At 37.5% G+C, this 21625-nt stretch overlaps 2 protein-coding genes across 2 annotated transcripts; one reads left to right on the top strand and one right to left on the bottom strand.

The window, feature by feature from the left end:
* Window positions 1–527: 527 nt before the first annotated feature.
* Window positions 528–4504, bottom strand: exosc5 (exosome component 5). Its single transcript, XM_067390561.1, has 6 exons — window positions 4367–4504; window positions 4132–4245; window positions 1302–1423; window positions 1032–1172; window positions 852–941; window positions 528–708 (listed from the first exon to the last, which is right to left on the bottom strand). Exons 1-6 carry the CDS (start codon window positions 4494–4496, stop codon window positions 613–615), a joined length of 693 nt encoding a protein of 230 aa, XP_067246662.1. The 5' UTR covers window positions 4497–4504; the 3' UTR covers window positions 528–612.
* Window positions 4505–4808: 304 nt separating this feature from the next.
* bckdha (branched chain keto acid dehydrogenase E1 subunit alpha) lies at window positions 4809–13053 on the top strand. The gene is made up of 8 exons (XM_067389438.1): window positions 4809–4947; window positions 7020–7196; window positions 7294–7380; window positions 7489–7597; window positions 7905–8066; window positions 9456–9662; window positions 9759–9900; window positions 11961–13053. Exons 1-8 carry the CDS (start codon window positions 4834–4836, stop codon window positions 12301–12303), a joined length of 1341 nt encoding a protein of 446 aa, XP_067245539.1. The 5' UTR covers window positions 4809–4833; the 3' UTR covers window positions 12304–13053.
* The last annotated feature ends 8572 nt before the right edge of the window (window positions 13054–21625 follow it).

The following is a 21625-nucleotide window of genomic DNA, read 5'->3' as shown; positions in this document are numbered from 1 at the left end:
AAGCCGGCGGAGGTAGTGTGATGCTTTGGGCAATGTTCTGCTGGGAAACCTTGGTTCCTGCCATCCATGTGGATGTTACTTTGACACGTACCACCTACCTAAGCATTGTTGCAAACAATGTACGCCCTTTCATGGAAACGGTATTCCCTGGTGGATCTGGCCTCTTTCAGCAGGATAATGCTCCTGCCACAAATCAAAAATGATTTGAGGAGCACAACAACGAGTTTGAGGTGTTGACTTGACCTCCAAATTCCCCAGATCTCAATGCAATCAAGCATCTGTGGGATGTTCTGAACAAACAAGTCTGATCCATGGAGGCTCCATCTTACAACTTACAGGTCTTAAAGGATCTGCTGCTAAGATCTTGGTGCAGATACCACAGCACACCTTCAGGGGTCTAGAGGAGTCCATGACTCGACGGGTCAGGGCTGTTTTGGCAGCAAAAGGGTCAAAACAATATTAGGAAGGTGGTCATAATGTTATGCCTGATCGCTGTACACACAAAAACTATACATATTAATGTATATATGTATATATAATGTTTTATTGCATTTTGTGAAATGTAAATAAATGACAATGCAAACTCAAAGTAAAAATCCTAACAAGCATGTTTTATTGTATCTTTGAATATCGTCGTTTCACAGAATCCCTATAAAACTGGAAGATTTGTTCAGAAGCCTTTTGACTGACTGCGATGCACTGCTGCAGCTGTGTAGGAAGAAAACACATTTATGTCATTGCGTTGCAGAAAATTTGAGCCGGTTATGAAACATACACAAGTACCTATGTATCATCAGCACAAACAGAGCAATGAATCACGAGCAAGAATGAACTGCTGCATCCGAGCTCACCTCGTGGACTGAAAAAGAGCCTGTGGTCGATGACATCAAAACATTGCGCTCGACGCTATCAAGTGCAAATGTTAACAACGCTCGACTTTCCTGGAAAAGAAAACATAAAAGACACGGATCAAGAGCTTAACTTGTGCGGTATGGTTTGTGTCAGCCCTAGGAAACAGAAGTGCAGTCTACCTTCTCCTGCCGAGCCGTGGGGTCTGTCGTTATCTGGCCCTCTTTGCTAATAGCGCAGGTCACACCACAAAACAGGTGGTTCATGGGAAGCCCTGCATCCATTAGAGCCATACAGGCAGCGTTCAGGCAGCATGAGAGCAGCTGACAGTTAAGATAAGGATGGGTCATGAAAATGAGGCCGAAAACATTCATGTGCACTAGTGTTCAAAGTCTGAAGACACATCACATATATTCTCTTAATTTAAGAAACACTGCTGGTGTTCAGGATACAGAGCCATCGTCGTGGACGACCTGCAGGATGACTGTGAGAGAGGAGCGAGGATGAAGCGTCAACAGAAGAGCCGCCTCGCAGGTCTCGCGCACACACTGCTCTCTCGCGCGCTCCCGGACACCTAACGGAGCACAACATGAGAAGAGATTGAGGAGATGCAATGGGGAAACTCAGTCTGTAGCAGACTGACACCTAATGGTGAGAACTAGCAATGCAGGCGTCTGGATCGCATCTGTTGACAGAAGGAGTAATCATTAAACACATTACATGATTATTACTAGTCATGCAATTCAAGTCTGCACGATTATTAATTTTTCAAAACAATTTGTTGATAAAACCTTGATAAATAACTTGTTTTTCCTTAAGAATGCATAAAATTCACATGAACAAAATTCTGAAATGGAATTTTAAAGTCTGCATAAAACAGAAGTTGTGGTAGTTTTTTATTGCGTATTGTGTGATGTATATCTGAGTCAAATGGATTCTTAAATAAGAAAAAAAAAAAAAGTCCTCCATTAGGAATTATAATTGATGCGTTCAAACGGAAATTATTATGCTATTATATCAATCTGATAGTCTGATGTGGAATCTAATTTGGAAACCATTTCATAAATATTTAATCATTATTTAAATTGAAGTAATTTCTCTTAAACTAGTTTATAAATTAAACCCTTAAACACTATCCATCTTGTAAACAGATTTAATAGTGATATTGATATATTTTGTGGTTCACATGCTGAAAAAAGCTTCCATTTATTTTGGAGTCCATTCAACTTGTTTTTGATTTCTGTTCATTTATTAAAGGGTTAGTTCACCCAAAAATGAAAATAATGTCATGAATTACTCAACCTCATGTCGTTCCACACCGTAAGACCTTCGTTCATCTTCATAGCCAGCAATGACATTTCCTCTCTCATGATCCATTAATGTACCAAAAACATATTTAAATCAGTTCATGTGAGTACAGTGGTTCAATATTAATATTTTAAAGTGACAAGAATTTTTTTTGCGCGCCAAAAAACAAAATAACAGCTTTTTAACAATATCTAGTGATGGGGGATTTCATAACACTGCTTCAGAGCTTTACAAAGCGAATCAGAGCGCTAAAGTCACGTGATTTCAGCAGTTCGGTGGTTTGATACGCGAATCGCTGATTTTGTTGTTTTTTTGGCTCACAAAACAAATTATTGTCGCTTTATAATATTAATATTGAACCATATTGACTTTATTTTCATTTTTAGGATATAGTTATATAGTTTTTTTCTCCACCTATGACATGTTTTCATAAGGAGTATCATTTAATATTATGCTACTTCTATTAGCTAAATTTAATACAGTGCGTTTATAATTATTAAGCAAAATTCCATTTTTTTTCCAAGCACATTTTACGAATTGCAAACCACATCAATCTGAATAACTACTATTCATTTTGTATATAATCATTTATCAATGATATATAATTGTTAATGAGGGCTGGAAGTTTTTTACAGGTCAAATGGTCCATAAAAAGAGATTTAACTCGCTCTGTAAAGTCAGAAATGATTAAGTGATCATGGGAAGGATGCAATACTATAGAAATTGCAAAATAAAGGTGTGACCATTGGACAGGAAATGCTCATGATAATAATAAAAAAACTGCGTTTTTCACTTCAAGAACTCATCAACAATTACATATCGCCAATTAAAGGTTCAGTATGTAATATTTTCTGTCTACTACAGATCGCTAGAAGCCTATTCAAAATAAAGGTGTAGCTTGATGACGGCAAGTTTGAGTGCAAAATCTTGGGACATGTGGTCTCCATCTCAACGGAAGGTGCAAAAGAATAGGGATTGGAGTCGGAAAGAAATCATGTTCATGGATGTGATTATTAACGTTACTGTAGTGTGAAGCAGAGCAGGAGCGAGTGTTGTGGGAGCTGAACGAGGCCACTGGAGCGATTGATCAACACACGCCTCACGAGCAGCGGGACTTTTATTTTGACACAGACGCCGGCGCCGCTTCCGCTTTTCCAGTCATGAGGTAACACAGCGCTGTTTATCATATCAGACACATTTGAGTGTTGAAAATTGTTATAACATTACTCTGTGCGTTCACTCGCTGTGAGACACTGTTACACACTGCAGTAAGATAGATCCATTTTACAATATCATATTAAATGCTGGATGGCTTGTGTTGATAAATGGCATGCAATTAATTTTAAAATGTATTGTATGATGGAGAAAATTATGTATTACTGTTACTAAAAATAAAACTGCATGTGATTATGCTCTGTTAACTACTTCACAAAATAGTGTTTTTCTGAGGCATGGTAAAGCATGGTACTCAAATAAAAATTAGATTTAAAAAATAAGACTAAACGTGTTGAGCTATATAACAACATTTAGTTTTCTGTCTATAAATATATCAAAACAGTTGTTCCCTTGTCTATTAAAACATGTAAATATATTAAAGCGTCTTTGGTGTTTTCATGGTTTTTACAAAATAAATCCGGAAACCGAGGGTAATGCAGGTATGACGCAATTGACAGGCGACTCTTCACACGTCCCGGAGCCTTGGTTAAAATTGCAATTTTCTCACGATTTACAAATAGTTTCAAACTGGGATATTGTAAGTACTCAAGTGAACAAAATATAGAACACTGGCCTAGTGGTTTTTGGATATTTTACTGCAGAAATATTACATATTTCACCTTAAATGATATATATATATATATATATATGTATATATATATATATATATTTACTCATAGCTCATGTTTACAGTGTGCAATTTATGTCATGAAACAATGATGATTACTAAGAAAACAATGATAAATTGAAAATACATACTTGGAAGCCCCATTTTGGTCTGGATAAGAACCTCTACAGTAGCACGATCGTAGATTTCCTTGCTGACTTTAACCTCAGCTGGTCCATAAACTCCAGCCAGGATACTAGTATCTCCTGAAAATACATTTACAAATCGAAAAAGATACAGATATGAATGAAACAAACAGATTGCTGGACATTATTTGGCTTGACAGGCAATAAAGAAACAAATCAGTTACAAAAGTGATATAAATACCTTGAACAAAAGTAGAAGAGCCGTCAGGTCTTGATAACAAACTCTGCTCACTTCCATATTCCCTTAAAACTGAACAACTTTGATCTAACTCCATCATGGTCCTCACGCACAATCCTCTCGTCGCACTCATGCGCGTCATTGTTTTGAGCGCGCACCATAATGACGACACGGCACACGTTCGCCCTCTAGTGGTAAAAGTATTGTAATGACAACGATGCCAGAAATCGTTTTTTTTAATAAAAAATGAGCATGTGTGTCTGCTACTAATTGTAGTTACAATCATGAATTTATTCTAAATAAAATTTAATATCCAAATAAATAGATACATTTCCCAGATATAGACGTAAAAAAACGAAATTAATGTTTGTACTGCATGACATTGTCCAGCAGGGGGCGCGCGCTGTATGGGATCATCACAGACTGTCATTAGAGGAGAGAAAAGCGCGAGACACGTACTTGACGTAAAGATGGCGGCTGTTAGAAGTGTTCAGAAATTATACGGCATTGGACTTCATTCAATTCGTCAAAATACTGCGTTAAAAGCAACAACGCTTCTGCAGCAAAGAGCATTCCGCGTCTGCGTAAGTTTAACGCGTATGAATGTTGTATATAACGTTACTCAGTAAAAGTAGCAAAAGTTGTCAATCAGAGGTAACGTTAGCAGCGCGAGCCTCAAAACATTTGTCGTTATTTGGGTTGTATGGCACAACAAAACACTTTAATATAAATATATATAATATAAATAATGTAAGTCTTAAAATTAGTCTTAGAATAATGTTAATATGAATGTATATGTATTCCTTATCTGACCTAGAAACCAAAGATTATTGTGTTCGATCTGTCTGATCATGTAACGTTAATCAAATCCTGTATGAATTGTTTTAATCTAATAACTAACGTTAGTGTTCAGATCTGTGTTTATTGTTGTGTGTAATGAACTGTTCAACCTTCACAAGGCTGTAGATTTACACTGAGAGCCGATTGGCTGGTGGAGGGGGGTGTGTGGAGGAAAACACAAAGCTAATCCCAGCAACCATGTTTCATTGAAATACTTTTAATTTCAGTTTTTTAAAAAACTTTATTGGCATGATTTTATTTACATACAATATTGTCAAAGCATTATATATATATATATAAGTAATGATTAATGATGAGAAAAGAAATATACAATATTACAATAACAACAATAAAAATAGTATTAAAATAAGGTGCTAAAAATTTTTATATATATATATATATATATAAAATATAAATCTTGAAAAAAAAAAAATATATATATATAATTATCACAAATTAAAAAGGATTTATGCCAATATTGTCCAAAACTCCACTTTTCTAGGGTGTTTCCAAACTTTTGGAGGGCAGTGTACATGTGTGTGTATATATATATATAATATAAATAATGTATCATCACACTTTTTCCTCGAGATGATCTTAATTGAAAGTGGACATTAAATCTGAGTAAGTGTCTCAGGTGCATTACGATTCACTGTCATCCTAAATCGATATTCAAACCATGCACATAAACAATATTCTGACATTCATTATAGTATACATTCATGTGTTGTTGTGTACACAGCTAATCTTCCTTTTCATGCAGCAAAATCCAGTTCACATTTAGCAATGCTTTACAGTGTGCACATTATATAGAAAACATTTAAAGGGTTAGTTCACCCAAAAATGAAAATAATGTCATTAGTTACTCACCTTCATGTCGTTTCACACCCGTAAGACCTTCGTTAATCTTCAGAACACAAATTAAGATATTTTTGTTGAAATCCGATGGCTCTGTGAGGCCTCCATAGGAAGCAATGGACACTTCCTCTCTCAAGATCCATTAATGTACTAAAAACATATTTAAATCAGTTCATGTGAGTACAGTGGTTCAATATTAATATTATAAAGCGACGGGAATATTTTTGGTGCGCCAAAAAAACTAAATAACAACTTAGTGTATAGTGATGGTTCGGATCGGCAAAGTCACGTGATTTCAGTGTTTTGGCGGTTTGACACATGATCTGAATCATGATTAGACACAAAAGATTCATGATGCTCTGAAGCTTCCTGAAGCAGTGTTTTGAAATCGGCCATCGATAAGTACTTTTTTTTTTTTTTTCTCGTCGCTTTATAATATTAATATTGAGCCACTGTACTCACATGAACTGATTTAAATATGTTTTTAGTACATTAATGGATCTTGAGAGAGGAAATGTCATTGCTGGCTATGGAGGCCTCACTGAGCCATCGGATTTCAACTAAAATATCTTAATTTGTGTTCTGAAGATGAACAAAGGTCTTACGGGTGTGGAACGACATGAGGGTGAGTAATAAATGACATTATTTTCATTTTTGGGTGAACTAACCCTTTAATCTTTTTCTGTATTTATTTATTTTAGAGCTTTGGAACTTTATTTTCTCTAAGTTTTTAATGCTGTATCAGAATCAAAAGATGACTCCTATCACCTTTAAACCAAAACAAAGGGAAAATAAAAGCTCTTATCACTAGGTAGTAATTGTCTGTTAAAAGCCTAGTGAGCTGTGAATTTTTGAGCAGTTTTTGTCTGATTGTTAAAATATGTGAACAGAACTCATAATGCATGGACTCGTGAACTGCTGCTCTGATACTTTTGTGTTTTACTCCTTGAATCTTCAGAGAGCTCTTCACCAGCAGCCGTTTGATTCTTCAGCGGAGAAGCCGCAGTTTCCCGGAGCCTCGGCGGAGTTCATCGATCACCTGGAGTTTATCCAGCCCAATGTGATCTCAGGAATCCCTGTGTATAGGGTGATGGACAGACAGGGCCAGATCATCAATCCATCAGAGGATCCTCAGGTGTGGAGTCTTTTATTCCATTCAATATGTGTGGAAATAAGCTGGTACCAGGTTATCATTAATAAATGTTAATATCAAAATAATACTTGTGTTTCAGCTTTCAAAAGAGACGGTTTTGAATTTCTATCAGAAGATGACGTTACTCAACACAATGGATCGTATTCTTTATGAGTCTCAGAGGCAGGTGAGGGATGGAGTGGATTTTAGTGTCATACTGAATCCATCATAAAATGAAATGAAATGACATCTGAAAGTTTATAATGCTTAAATTTGGTATGCATTTGTGTTTAAGGGCCGTATCTCATTCTACATGACCAATTACGGTGAGGAGGGCACACATATTGGAAGCGCTGCAGCTCTTGACCCTAGTGATTTGGTCTTCGGCCAATACCGGGAAGCTGGTGAGGATGTTTACAAGCTTGAGATACAATACTCTCCCAATTTTGTTATTAATAAGTCTTGCACTTATTTTTTTAGAATTATTATTATTATTTAATTTGGTTTTAATTTAATTCATAATAGTAAAATATTGATGGAAAAAATAAGTCAGTGTCGGGGGTAACGCATTACAAGTAACATGAGTTACATAATCGGCTACTAAGTAACTAGTAAAGTAATGCATTACTTTTAAATTTGCAATCAAATATCTAAGTTACTTTTTCATATATATATTTTTCATATTCATATATTTTTTCTGTATTTCCGTAGGTGTATTGATGTACAGAGGCTTCCCTCTGGATCTGTTTATGGCACAGTGCTATGCAAACGCTGATGACCTTGGCAAGGGTCGACAAATGCCAGTTCACTATGGCTCCAAAGACCTTAATTTTGTCACCATCTCCTCACCACTTGCCACTCAGATCCCTCAAGGTAAGAATTGAGCATGTCTGTTATGCAGAACATGAAGTGTTTATATACACTATCGTTCAAAAGTTTGGGCTCTGATTTTTATGATTTTGAAAGAAGTCTCTTATGGCAGTGGTTCTCAAATGCTCTGGCCCACGACCCAAATTTTGGGGAATTTGAAGCAAATTTATTTGTCAAAAATGGTTGACATGCACACAAGTACCGTCCCATTTTATGTAACATGCACGTGAATTGTAAGAACATCACTAACACTGATGAATAAACATTATAAGGTGAGTCTATTAATTAAATAAGCAGTCCCAAACTAGTTTTTCTTAATTCTATAAAGTTAGTAAGATGGTATTGAGCCTCCACACTCATCAAAGTTCATTTTTCTGAGGTGAGAGACTTTTTATTTATTTATTGATGCTGAAAATTCGGCTTAACATCACAGAAATAAATTATATTTTGAAGTATATCAAGATAGAAATACATTTATTTAAATTGTAATAATATTTTACAATACAATCATAATTTTACTGTATTAGTAAAAGTTTACTGTATTTTTTATCAAATAAATGCAGGCTTGATGAGCATAGGACACTTCTTTTAAAAACATTAAAAATAGTTATGTTTCTAAACTTTTGACCAGTAATGTACAATAGTTAAAGGATTAGTTCACTTTCAAAAAAGTTTTCCTGATAATTTACTCACCCCAATGTCATTCAAGATGTCTTTCTTTCTTCAGTCGAAAAGAAATGAAGGTTTTTGATGAAAACATTCCAGGATTTTTCTCCTTATAGTGGACTTCAGTGGAGCTCAAACAGTTCAGTGCAGCTTCAAAGAGCTTTAAACGATACCAGACAAGGAATAAGGGTCTTATCTAGTGAAACGATCAGTCATTTTCGAAAAAAAAACAACAACAACTGTATATGCTTTATAAACACAAATGATCTCCTTAAAAAAGTGCTTCCGCCATAACTGCTCTTCAGTATTCTTCAAAAAAGTTTACGCTGTATGACCTACGCCTTTCCTATTCTACTTACAGTTGTATTTTTTTCAAAAATGACCGATCGTTTCACTAGATAAGACCCTTATTCCTCATCTGGGATTGTTTAAAGCCTTTTGCAAAGCCAGCTGCACTGAAACTGTCATTTTGACCTTCAACCGTCTGGAGGCCATTGAAGTCCACTATAAAGAGAATCATCCTGGAATGTTTTCATCAAAAACCTAATTTCTTTTCGAATGAAGAAAGAAAGACATGAACATCTTGGATAACATGGGGGTGAGTAAATTATCAGGAAAAGTTTATTTGAAAGATATAATTTCAGCAGCCATTACTCTTTACTCTCTGTTCAAAGGCCTCAATCCTTTGAACAGAATAAGGACTTTGATCTGTTACTCTTGCTGTAGCGGCCGGGGCGGCGTACGCAGTGAAGCGGGAGAACGCAAACCGTGTGGTGATCTGTTACTTCGGAGAGGGGGCGGCCAGTGAGGGAGACGCACATGCTGGATTTAATTTCTCCGCCACCCTTGAGTGTCCTCTCATATTCTTCTGCCGTAATAACGGTTATGCTATCTCCACGCCGACGAATGAGCAGTATAGAGGGGACGGTATTGGTAAGTAAGTCTTTCCGGCATAGACTCCCATGCGAATCTCTGCGTTTCATTTGTCTTATTTGTTTTTTTTTTTTCTCTCCAATTTTCTTTCCAAAGCTGCTCGAGGTCCAGGATATGGACTGATGTCGATCCGTGTAGATGGAAATGATGTTTTTGCAGTATACAACGCCACAAAGGAGGCACGACGCAGAGCGGTGGCTGAAAACCAGCCCTTCCTCATTGAAGCCATGACCTACAGGTAGAGTTTATCTCCATGAATCGGCTGAATATCAGCATTCTATTACCTATAAACAGCCTATGTGGAACAGCGTAGACCTGGAGGAGACCACAACGCTGCCTTTTGGGGTTGGACCTATTTTTACTGTATATAGAGTGTCAAACTCAGCAGAAAACACTATGAGATGCACTGTAAACCTGTTTGTCAACACAATATTTTGCAATCTAGGCTTTTATGAAGCAGCATAAAATATGTAGGAGAGAACTAGCCTATTTCTTGTGGGGAAAAGTGTGTTTCAAGTTTCTTACACAGACACAAACAGCTTTTTCGACATATCATTTTTTTGTCCATATTGCCCAGTTCTAATTAATAGTACTGTATTATTATTGTTGTGTTCATATCCTTAACAGGACAATTGTTTTGTTTACTGTAAGACCACAAATCAAGTGTGATGCGAGAGACGTGCAAGTGCTGATGTTGTGCTGAATTCTGACCCCTCTGCCAGATTATTACCCCCCTGAATCCCCAGTATACAGTAGGTAGGTTTAGGGTTCAGTATTGGGTTAATATTAGGCAACCAAGTACTGGAATCAACAAGGAGGGGTAATAATTTGGCAGAGTTAAAATTCAGCGTAATACTACACATGCCCAGAAAGGTAGTAAAGACATCATTAAAGTAATCCATGTGACTCCAGTGAGTTTAACCTCAGTTTTATGAAGTGTACACTTTGTTTGCACAACTTTGTTATGAGTGCTTTGTTTGCACAAAACAATGTAATTTACCACTTTATTTACAAAATATTAATCTTCAACGCACGTTCACGTGATGCATGATTAACATTTTGTAAATAAAAATATTTTTTTTGTGTGCAAATAAAGCACTCACGCTGGAGTCACATGGATTACTTTACTACTTTTCTGAGGCTTGAAAGTAGGGCTGCAACAACTAATAGATAATAATCGATAATTGAAATTGTCGACAATGAATGTCATTATCGATGAGTCGCATCTGCCCACCGTGCACGGTAAACTACTGCCAGTCATGTGAAATTACAGTACTGAATGATGCATTTCTATGGAAAAAATGCATCTAAAAATAGCAGAGGAAACAGAGTGAGCTGCTGCAAGAGAGGTACGTGATCCAAGCTGCCCAAAAATCCAGCGTTAGTGTCAGTTCTGGCAGGTCACGTCAGTCATGCTCGCATCAGCTGACTCACGCCTACCTATAGGAATACGACACCTATCACGGCATCCATATATAAGCTCCTCAGTATTATCAGCAGCTATCGCATTTCTCAGGAGCAAATTACCCTCCTCCATCCCCAGCTCCTTCTCTCTTCAGTCAGGGTTGGCCTTATGATTCCCCTGAATCAGACTAATTCTTGAAATAATTCTTGTTAAATTATAGACATTAATTATATCTGCATATGTTGGTTCTGTTTTGTTTATCCCTTATTGCTGCTCTCCCTGCTCTTATCCATGCTAGGCTGCATGGATGTGCAGGGAGTTCTTGCCCAGAACAGAACTCAGTAGCGTAATGTTTGACGTGGCTTACCAGATGCGTGTGCTGTTTAATGTTTGATATGTTTCCTCAGTGCAAAACTTTCATTTTATGGTTATATCTTTACCTGGTATTTCCATTTTGCATTAAGGCTCATCCTGACAGTCTGCATTGAAATTCAGACTTTACTGAATGAGCGCCGGCGTGATTAATCCAAGAAATAGACTTCCAACTAATCGATTATCAAAATAATCATTAGTTGCAGCCCTGTTTGAAAGTGGTAGTTGTGTAGATGGTCAATGGATGGACAGAAAGCTCTCAGATTTCATTAAAAAGATTTGTAGTAATTAATGACAGAATTTCCATTTTTGGCTGAACTAACCCTTTAAATTGATTATACTTATGATTTGACAAACTCTCAGACTCTCACACATCTTCACCCTACAATATATTACATAAGAGTTGTAAGTTGTAGTTTTTGCACATACTGTCTTTTGGGTTAAACATTTTTACTGAAATTTTAGTGCATCCCTAGTGCTGTGAAATGAGCGAAACCTTTCATTTCCTCTTCCCACTCCAGGATCGGTCATCACAGCACCAGTGACGACAGTTCTGCCTACCGCTCAGTCGACGAGGTGAACTACTGGGACAAGCAAGATCACCCCATCTCTCGCCTACGGCACTACATGACCGCCCGAGACTGGTGGGGCGAGGACGAGGAGCGGGCCTGGAGGAAGCAGTCCCGCAAGCTCGTCATGGAGGCCTTCGAAAGAGCCGAGAGACGTCTGAAACCCCACCCTGACCTGATGTTCACTGACGTCTATGATGAGATGACTCCTCAAATAGCCAAGCAGAAAGACGCCATGTGGCGGCACGTCCAGCAGTATAAAGAGCATTACCCACTTGATCTCTATGAGAAATAATCCATGAGCCGTGGACACAACTGGGAAAAGTCTTGCACATGGTTTGAATTCTCTTTTTTTTCCCTATTTCTTTATTTTCATGTTGCTTTAGAAAGCACAAATACTGAAAGATGAATTGTTATCCTCTGTATTTGCCACTAGAGGCCTCTGTTTTGTCATTTTGTGCCTTGGAAAATGGTGTAAAAGAAGGAGTGGTGGAAGATCTTCTACTGTACACTGGCCTAATGTAGCAAATACTCTCATTGTTCTAACAGCCCATGAATACAATATCATTATATCGGCATAGTGTTATCAATACAGTCACTACTGTTTCTTCATGAATATCTAGAGTAATTCCTGCGATATAAGAACTTCATTCAGTATCTTTTGAATATGGGTTTCTAAATCACTGTAAACGATCATCATTGATTTCTCATTTCTCCACAAACAACACTAAAACTCACTGAACGTGATGCGATTGTGACATGCTTTTGAAATGTTTATTTTTGTGTGTATTATTACCTTCAGACTTTCCACTCCAAACTGAGCCATTAACAAGTATATATACAACATGTTACTGTGTGCTGTTAATTCCAACCCCCACAGATGATGTTAATAATAACTTACTGTTTAGCTGTGATTGTTAATGAACTGAAGAAACTTTCTGTGTGAGACTCACTCAACTGTTACATGACATGATAATGTGTTTGAGATATATTCTGGTTAGCTTTAGGGGATTGTAAATTGTATTTTAAACAATAAAAATGCTCATAAAATGTAATTGCTCATATAGTGAAGTAGTTACTGTATATAACCTTGTATAGTCTTAGCCCCTATTTTATGGAAACCACAGTGGGTTTTAAATATGTAATAACTGATGGTGATTGAAGCGTTATGCAGACTAATAATGTTCATTGTGTTGTAGAGACTTTCATTATGGATGAGGGCTGAGTGAACCGTTAACTTTAATGCAGAGGAAGGCAAAGTAAACCGTAAGCCAATGTAAATCTATCTCAGGCGTAACATTATGACCACCTTCCTAATATTGTTTTGACCCTTTTGCTGCCAAAACAGCCCTGACCCGTCGAGTCATGGACTCCTCTAGACTCCTGAAGGTGTGCTGTGGTATCTGCACCAAAATGTTAGCAGCAGATCCTTTAAGTTCTGTAAGTTGTAAGATGGAGCCTCCATGGATCAGACTTGTTTGTTCAGCACATCCCACAGATGCTTGATTGCATTGAGATCTGGGGAATTTGGAGGCCAAGTCAACACCTCAAACTCATTGTTGTGCTCCTCAAATCATTTTTGCTTTGTGGCAGGAGCATTATCCTGCTGAAAGAGGCCAGATCCACCAGGGAATACCGTTTCCATGAAAGGGCGTACATTGTTTGCAACAATGCTTAGGTAGGTGGTACGTGTCAAAGTAACATCCACATGGATGGCAGGAACCAAGGTTTCCCAGCAGAACATTGCCCAAAGCATCACACTACCTCCGCCGGCTTATCTTCTTCCCATAGTGCATCCTGGTGCCATGTGTTCCCCAGATAAGAGACGCACACGCACCCGGCCATCCATGTGATGTAAAAGAAAATGTGATTCATCAGACCAGGCCACCTTCTTCCATTGCTCCGTGGTCCAGCTCTGATGATCACATGTCACTGTTGGCTCTTTCAGCAGTGGAGGACAGGGGTCAGCATGGGCACCCTGACTGTTCTACGGTACCATACGCAACAAACTGTGATGCACTGTGTATTCGACACCTTTCTATCAGAACCAGCATTAACTTCTTGAGCAATTTGATCTACAGGAGCTCGTCTGTTGAATCAGACCACACGGGCCAGCCTTCACTCCCCACATGCATCAATGAGCCTTGGCCGCCCATGACCCTCACTAAGTCACGACTGTTCCTTCCTTGGGCCGCTTTTCACACTTTGGCCCTTGTCAAACTCGCTCAAATCCTTACGCTTGCCCATTTTTCCTGCTTCTAACAAATCAACTTTGAGGACAAAATGTTCACTTGCTGCCTAATCTATCCCACCCACTAACAGGTGTTGTGATGAAGAGATAATCAGTGTGATTCACTTCACCTGTGTGTGTATATATATATATATATTAGTAGTCAACATTTGCAGTGTTCAAATAACTTTCATCAAAGTTGTCCTAAAACCTTCTTTTATATATATGGCTTTTAGATCAATGATGTGCATTACAGTTTGTTTGTTCCTGTTCTGTTCTATGAACCCTGAGACTCATCTTAATCATACATTTGTACCTTGGACGCATAGAGAAAATCATATCATAAGTCATTATATTATTAAATCTTATTCTGGAAAGCTAAAGCTGTTTGTATGCTACATTCAGCCTGATATTATGCTCTCAAACCAATTACAGTCACACAAAGGTCAAGACTGCCAGAGACCATTTTTAGGCAATTTGCTCATAGTGGTTCTTGTGAGCTCCCTCCATTTATCATTCAAGTAATCACTGACCTTTTGGGAGTCGGATACATTTCTTCCTCTTCTATCTTTGAAGCAAATTTTCCCTGGGTTTTTATATAAAAGATAACATATCATCTCTACTTCCTGTAAATGCTTGTAAATTGAGCTTAATCAGGCATCAGATCTTAGTATCCCCACCAAATGAAATGCATATGCAGTATTTATATTTTAGATCGATATTATTGCTGGCGGTTCTTAAAATGGCTTTTGTTGTTGTAAATAATTCCATGTTTTGGGGCTTTGAGACTCTGATGCTAATTTTTTGTCTCAGTTTGCAGTTTACAGTAGCAGTTCTCTGAGGTGGCTAGGCAAATTGTCAGAGAGAAATCAGGTAATTTAGGGGCCTTTTATATAATGATACAGATGCAGCATATTATGTATTTCCGTAATATTCACAGTATGTATTTCTTAGTTCCAAAATAAGTGTTCAACTTTCTTTGTTGAAGTGAATCCCTTTTAACAGCAAAATGTTTGTGCAGTGTTGCGTTGACTGAAATATGACCGTCAGAATCTGGAATACTGATTAAATGTTGTCAAAGAACACAAAAACAGTATTCAAATCAGTATGTGCCATAGCAATGGGTCTGATTAGCATAAATGATGAGTACAAACAGGAACATTATAGCAGATTTGATAAATCTGTCACAACAACAGCTTGAGTCTGACTGTGAGAGACTGTCATCTGCCTATGTTTTATGATGCAACAGATCTTGTGAATATTTTCCTGGGCCATTACGTTTTCTATGGTGTTCAAAAGCGTGGCTCTTTCAAAAGCACTGATTTTCTTCTAGAATATGTTTCATTCGTAAATGTTCCCTCACTTACATTGCTATTCCCTTGGGTCTGTTTCATACACAATATATTTTGAATATTTTCCAAAGTCTATTCACACATTAAAGGATTGATGCAATCGGTATTTTAAAACATTTCTAGTTTTGATGGTCCAGAACCACAACACTTCAACTTGTGGTTTATTTTTTTATATAATAAAAAAATTATTCAGTGCTACCTGACTAGAGAAAAGAGAGGAAAAATTCTTTTGTCTTCCATTTTGCCAAATAGGTAGGAAAACTAATGCACTGGGTATGTTGCCGTCCAAGGCCACTCCCACAGTCTGCTATGGATACGCTTACCAGAGTCAAATACCATCTTGTTTTAGTAGGAAATACTTCTTAGCAAACTTTTAATGGTGCTGACATGTATTGTTCCTGAGTGCAAGAATTCAAAGAGTAAACGTACAGCAGGAGTGAGTTAGTTTTGGTTTCCAGTGAAGGATCCAGTGTGTTGTAGGCATTGAATAAAGGCTGCAACGAGTCGTAAATATGGAGAGAACTCTGTTCAAACACATTACCACAAAGAAAGTGTTTCAGGCCAAATGGAGGGGAAAAACTGAAAGAAACTGCAGTTATGTCGGTTCCAACTTTGACGAAGTTCAAGTGGTAAGAAGACGTGCACTTGTAAATCAAAAACGTGAATAAAATAGGGTATTATGTAGGGCTGCAACTAATCGATAATGAAAATCGTCGACAAAGAAGCTTCTTGAAGCAGTGTTTTGATATCGGCCATAACTATATAAGTCGTTATTTTGTTTTTTTGTTTTTCTCGTTGCTTTATAATATTATTGAATCACTGTACTCACATGAACTGATTTAAATATGTTTTTAGTACATTAATGGAAATGTCATTGCTGTCTATGCAGGCCTCACTGAGCCATCGAATTTCAACAAAAATAATTAATCTTAAAATAATCTTAATTTGTGTTCCGAAGATTAACGAAGGTCTTATGGGTGTGGAACGGGTGTGTCTCATACGTCCTGAAAAGTGAAGCCGCGGGCTCTTTGATCGCCCCCTGGTGGCTGGATGCAGTACAAGTCATAAACCCGCCCTCTCAATGCAAACTAATGGCACTTGTCAAAATAACAAAAAATTAATTACACATACAATAAAATTTTCCGAAAGATGTTTTTGGTCATTTAAGGTAGTTGTTATCATGCTGATATATATTCAATAGTTCATTTTTGTGATCAGTTTGATTTTTGCAAGCAATTTGGTGCTATAGAAACGGGGCGTGTCGTCATGATTTACAGTTGATTGACAGCTTCTCTGAGGACTGTCGGAGCTTTGAGGGGAGATTGAAGATGAATAAATAACTATTATTTTTCGATTTCTGTGTTATTTCTCACTGACAAAAGTTGTTGTTCAGCAGTAAACTGTCCTAACCGACCTACAGATTTGACGGATCACTGAGTTTTTTTCGGTCACGTTAAATGTGGGCTTTATAAGCTAAATGTTATTAGCCAAGATAACACGGCTAATGTTAGCCATGACGGAAAAAGCTGGTGATCATAATCTGGCAGTTACTAATTATCTTTATGGGTATAAAATAATAATTATCAGGACAAAACTAATCCTACTCTAGTTAATTAAAGAGCACTGTCTAACGTTACAGCAATCGATCTGCTGTAGAGTTAGTTCAACTTTACCGAGGTTTCAAAAATATTATTGCTCTAGAAACAGAATATTTTTTTACAAGTATAATTTTAATTTGTGTATAATTTATTTATTTAAAATACATCAATTACGATATGTTGTTTTGACCTAGTTATGAGTAATTTAGTTTAAAACTGAACAATGTGCATTAATAAACATTCAAATAAATGTAAATTCCTTATTGCCAGATGTAATTAAGCCATCGTTTAAGCCAAATGAAAAAGGGAGGAGGAAAAGAAAAATATAATGCCTCGTTTCCACTGAGCGGTACGGTTCGGTACGGTACGCATTTTTTTCCGTTTCCATTGTCAAAAGTTGTGAATGGTACCCTAATTCCGAACCGTACCGTACCACTTTTTTGGGACCCTTTCGTTGGGGTACCAAGCATAACAGTACCGTACCAAAAGGGTGGAGCTACACTCTGCAGAACGTTGATTGGTTGACAGAGAATCGTCACTTGCGCGTGCTACAAGGGGAATGACAACACAAGAGGCGCCACGCAAATGTTGTTCAGGCAACGCGTGCATTAATTATCTTCACTTCATGTAGGCTATAAAACAAAACAAAATATAAAACACAACCCTGCCTCTTTTCGTTATTTAAAAAAAATATGAAACCTATTAATGTGTGGTTCAGGCAATATGTGCATATGTACTCTGATTATCTTCACTGTATGTAGCCTATAATAAAATGAAATAAGACAAAACAACCTTCTCTTTTTGTTAAACGTCAGTTTTAATTAACAATAATAACCATTATAAATAAAATATGAGAAGCTATACAATAAGAAATAAAGACAAGCAAACAATTCAGTCAAACGTATAGCGCACTACAACGGTAAAGTTAAATAAATATATAGTTATAAAACTTCACTTTCCCCTCAGCCAAAACGATTTGCCCGGGAACAAGTTATAAATTCATGAGACCAAAGAATGCCCGTTATACACAAGATGAATGATATCTTGTTTTTAACCATTACAGAGACATCAGAGCCAGCGGCAAATGTCAGAAGGACTAGCCGAGGTACAGCTGCTCTCGGCTGGGTACATGAGCACCGAACACCCGGTGATCGCCTGGATCTCACAACTCCGACAACTTCAGATCAAATTTTCAAATAGGCGCTATCTTTATAAATTAACGACAGATTTGAGATTTAAATAACTACATTCTCGCCTGAAAAACTTTTAAAACATTTCATGACACAGTAAAATAGTTTTTAAATTAAGCGGGTTTTCTCCTCCGCTTGCTGGTAGGTGCTGCGGCCTGGACGTCTGAACTTTGCGATCTTGGTATTCTGAAACGCCGAATGCAAAGCTCGTCTTCTTTTTGTGACAGACAGCCTCAAGCCGAGAAGCAAGAACAAGATCTGCTGTAGTATGTCCTCCATTGTTGTTTACTATATCGTTTTCTTCTTCGCGCGAGAATGACGTCGATCACTATTTTCCGGCTACACCACGCCTATCAAGTAAGGGTACTGTTTGCGGTGGAAACGCAAGCCTGATCATGGTGTACCGTTCCGAACCGTACCGAACTGTACCGAACCGAACCGTACCGCTCAGTGGAAACGAGGCATAATAAGCAATAGATAATAAAACAAATAGGTGATCTGATCTTGATGACGAAGACGTCTGGGCGGAAGTTTGATACCGCGACTCCGCCTCCGCCTCCTGGTTTCACTGACGAGTCTTTCTGCGCATGCCCAGGTTCCAACATGTCAACGCCCATCATCGTCCGTTTTACCTTCAGTTCATTACAATGGAAGGAAGCGGCGTCGCGTCGTCCATCTTTTTTTTACAGTCTATGGTGTGGAACGGCATGAGGGTGAGTAATAACAAAGTCCCTTTAAGACAAGTCATTTCATTTCACTCGGCGGCCATCTTTGAAACGCCTCTCGGGCATCCTGGGCATCATGCAATCTTTTTGAATGGGGAAACATCAAATTCTCCCAAACCATTCGCCAACCTTACGATTAAATTTCATATTTGAAATCACCAATGAAATCTGACAACAACCGGCTCATACATTTAGTTTTTAAATGCTCGAATCATGACCAAAAAACTGTATTTTTCTGAAGTGACGCGATGACTTTACCAGTCGGCGATTGGCTCTTATTTAGAAGGCGGGACTTATTCCGCCATATTCTCATTCAAACATGTTACGAGTGACACGCCTTGTGTTATTAGTCTTTGGTAATAAATGACAGAATTTTCATTTTTGGGTGAATTAACCCTTTAATCTCGGTAGTGTAACATTAAGGCTTGCCCTGTCAGACGCTTTATGCGTGTGCTGTTTAATGTGTGATATATTTCCTCAGTGCAAAACTTTCATTTTATGTTTATATCTTTATCAGTATTACAAATCCACGCAAGTATTTCCATTTTGCAGGAAGGCTCGTTAAACGATAGACTTTACTGAATGTGCGTCGGTGCGCATGCGCGTCATACAGGACGCTTTAGAGAGGAAGACATCGCAAAAATATTCATTTTGCTGAAATATCTGTTGTTGGACGTTATATTTAGGTATAAATGTCAACATGTAATACAAGTATTTTATGAGAGTGGTAACTGTAAAGGGGTAAGTGCGTATATTGAATATTATAGGATAAAGAAATGACAGTAACACTTTACTGTGTCCAGACCATAGACTGTAAAAAAAAAATAGTCCAGACTGAATGTGTGTTCCTCTTATCTGTTAACACTGGGTTTGTGTTTTTCTTTATTATTATCTTCATTTTTTAAACTGTCTTTTTGCTCTTTTGCATATAGCATAGCTATATTCACTAATATGTTTTCATAGCATTCAGTTTGCATGTTTGTTTGAAGGACAACATTGGGCATGATGTGAAATATATGGATGTGAAAAAGAAAATAAAAAAGAAAATTGGTCTTTTTATTCGATTAATCAAAGAAATAATCAGCCAACTAATCGATTATCAAAAATAATCGTTAGTTACAGCCCTACTATAATGAAATACACACTCGAAACAGTCTTTTTTCCAAACACATTTATTATTTTCTGACATTTTTATTCTCTTTCATTCTGAGATGATCTGTGGAACAAAAAGAAGAACATTTACAAGAGCAACATGCAGAAATGTTTCATCTTGCAAGTAAGAGAGAAGATGAAGGTGGGTGTTTTTGGGCAAACATACTAATTTCAGCAAAAGCACTTAGTGGGCAATGTGAAAAATCTGATCACTTTTACAAAAATAAGCTTGGCATGATTTTGGACGATTATACAACTGCTAATGTGGATTGGAATCAGATTTATTGATCTCGAAATCAGGAGAGATGTCCTTGATAAACAGGAGGCTTGTGCTGCGGGTCAGAACCTGTGTCGGTTTGATCAACAGCTTTTTAATGAGCCGCATGTTTTGTTAGTCCATCAATCAAGTCCCAGTTCAGCAGCGGTGTGAGAGAACAAGTGGACCTATGCTGGTTGTGTTTCATGGAATAAGAAAGAAAGAGATGCAGGCGTTTTATATTCGAGCGGAACTTCATAAGAAAAGACTCTGCAGTGTAAATAAATACATAAATATATCAATATAGAATAAATACATAAACCTCGTACAACAGTTGTTTTTCTTCAACAATACATTAAGTGGGGAATTTGTGGCAGCGTCTGACACAAAACAGATGCAGCTGTGGAAAAGAAACAGGCTAGAAGGCATTTTTTTGATGAATGATTTCACATGTTCATGTTTCATCTTTATATTTTGCTTTGCCTCAGCTATCGTGTTCTTGTTCTAAAGCAAACAATTTAATTTTAGCAACTAACAGGTGACAGAGTAATTGTCTTGCACTGTTAGCAAACATGCACTCATGTGCTCTGGAGGTTAATGTGGAAAGAAAGGGTGGGAACATGTTTTTTTTTTTCTGAGCATGAAATGACAATAAACCTGGCAGAGAAGTTGACCCTTATGACCACAGACTAATGAAATACTGGAAACACAGATCTGAATCAAATAAAAGCAATCGCTAGTGTGCCAGAATACTAGAATAATGTCCTCCTTTTTTTATGGTTTTCATCTTTTAATGGACTCAGCTTGCTAACTGCACAATAACAGAAGATGCAAGTTGAAAAAAAATTAAAAATGTGGTCTTTCAGTTTAATGACGGTACCCTGTCCTTCATTAGTCTGCGAGTGTATTGTCTGGCTGCTCTGAAGGCCTCCGTGAGCTCAAGAGGCTTTTGAAACGCAGTAGGGATGTGGTACTTTGTTAGCCGTAGATAAGAGCGCAGAGCTGTGTGTTATTATGTGTGTGTGTGCTCAGTGAAGTCTTTGATTCGCACAAACTTCAGAAATTACAAAGAAATGAGGAGTTGCTTTTCCTGAAACGTCCTAGAGCAATAATA

This window comes from Chanodichthys erythropterus, chromosome 7, assembly GCF_024489055.1.
Source record: "Chanodichthys erythropterus isolate Z2021 chromosome 7, ASM2448905v1, whole genome shotgun sequence".
NCBI lineage: Eukaryota > Metazoa > Chordata > Actinopteri > Cypriniformes > Xenocyprididae > Chanodichthys > Chanodichthys erythropterus.
This window is presented reverse-complemented; position numbering and strand designations above follow the sequence as displayed.

What these genes read in the sequence shown, in the direction of transcription:
- exosc5 (XM_067390561.1), bottom strand. Translation starts at nt 4,496, where the DNA reads ATGAGTGCGACGAGAGGATTGTGCGTGAGGACCATGATGGAGTTAGAT. An exon ending in CCACGGCTCGGCAGGAGAAG is followed by an intron (nt 942 to 1,031) that starts GTAGACTGCACT and finishes TTTCTTTTCCAG; the next exon opens with GAAAGTCGAGCGTTGTTAAC. An exon ending in GCTCTTTTTCAGTCCACGAG is followed by an intron (nt 709 to 851) that starts GTGAGCTCGGAT and finishes CTTCCTACACAG; the next exon opens with CTGCAGCAGTGCATCGCAGT.
- bckdha (XM_067389438.1), top strand. Translation starts at nt 4,834, where the DNA reads ATGGCGGCTGTTAGAAGTGTTCAGAAATTATACGGCATTGGACTTCAT. An exon ending in TTTATGAGTCTCAGAGGCAG is followed by an intron (nt 7,381 to 7,488) that starts GTGAGGGATGGA and finishes TTTGTGTTTAAG; the next exon opens with GGCCGTATCTCATTCTACAT. An exon ending in TGCCACTCAGATCCCTCAAG is followed by an intron (nt 8,067 to 9,455) that starts GTAAGAATTGAG and finishes CTCTTGCTGTAG; the next exon opens with CGGCCGGGGCGGCGTACGCA.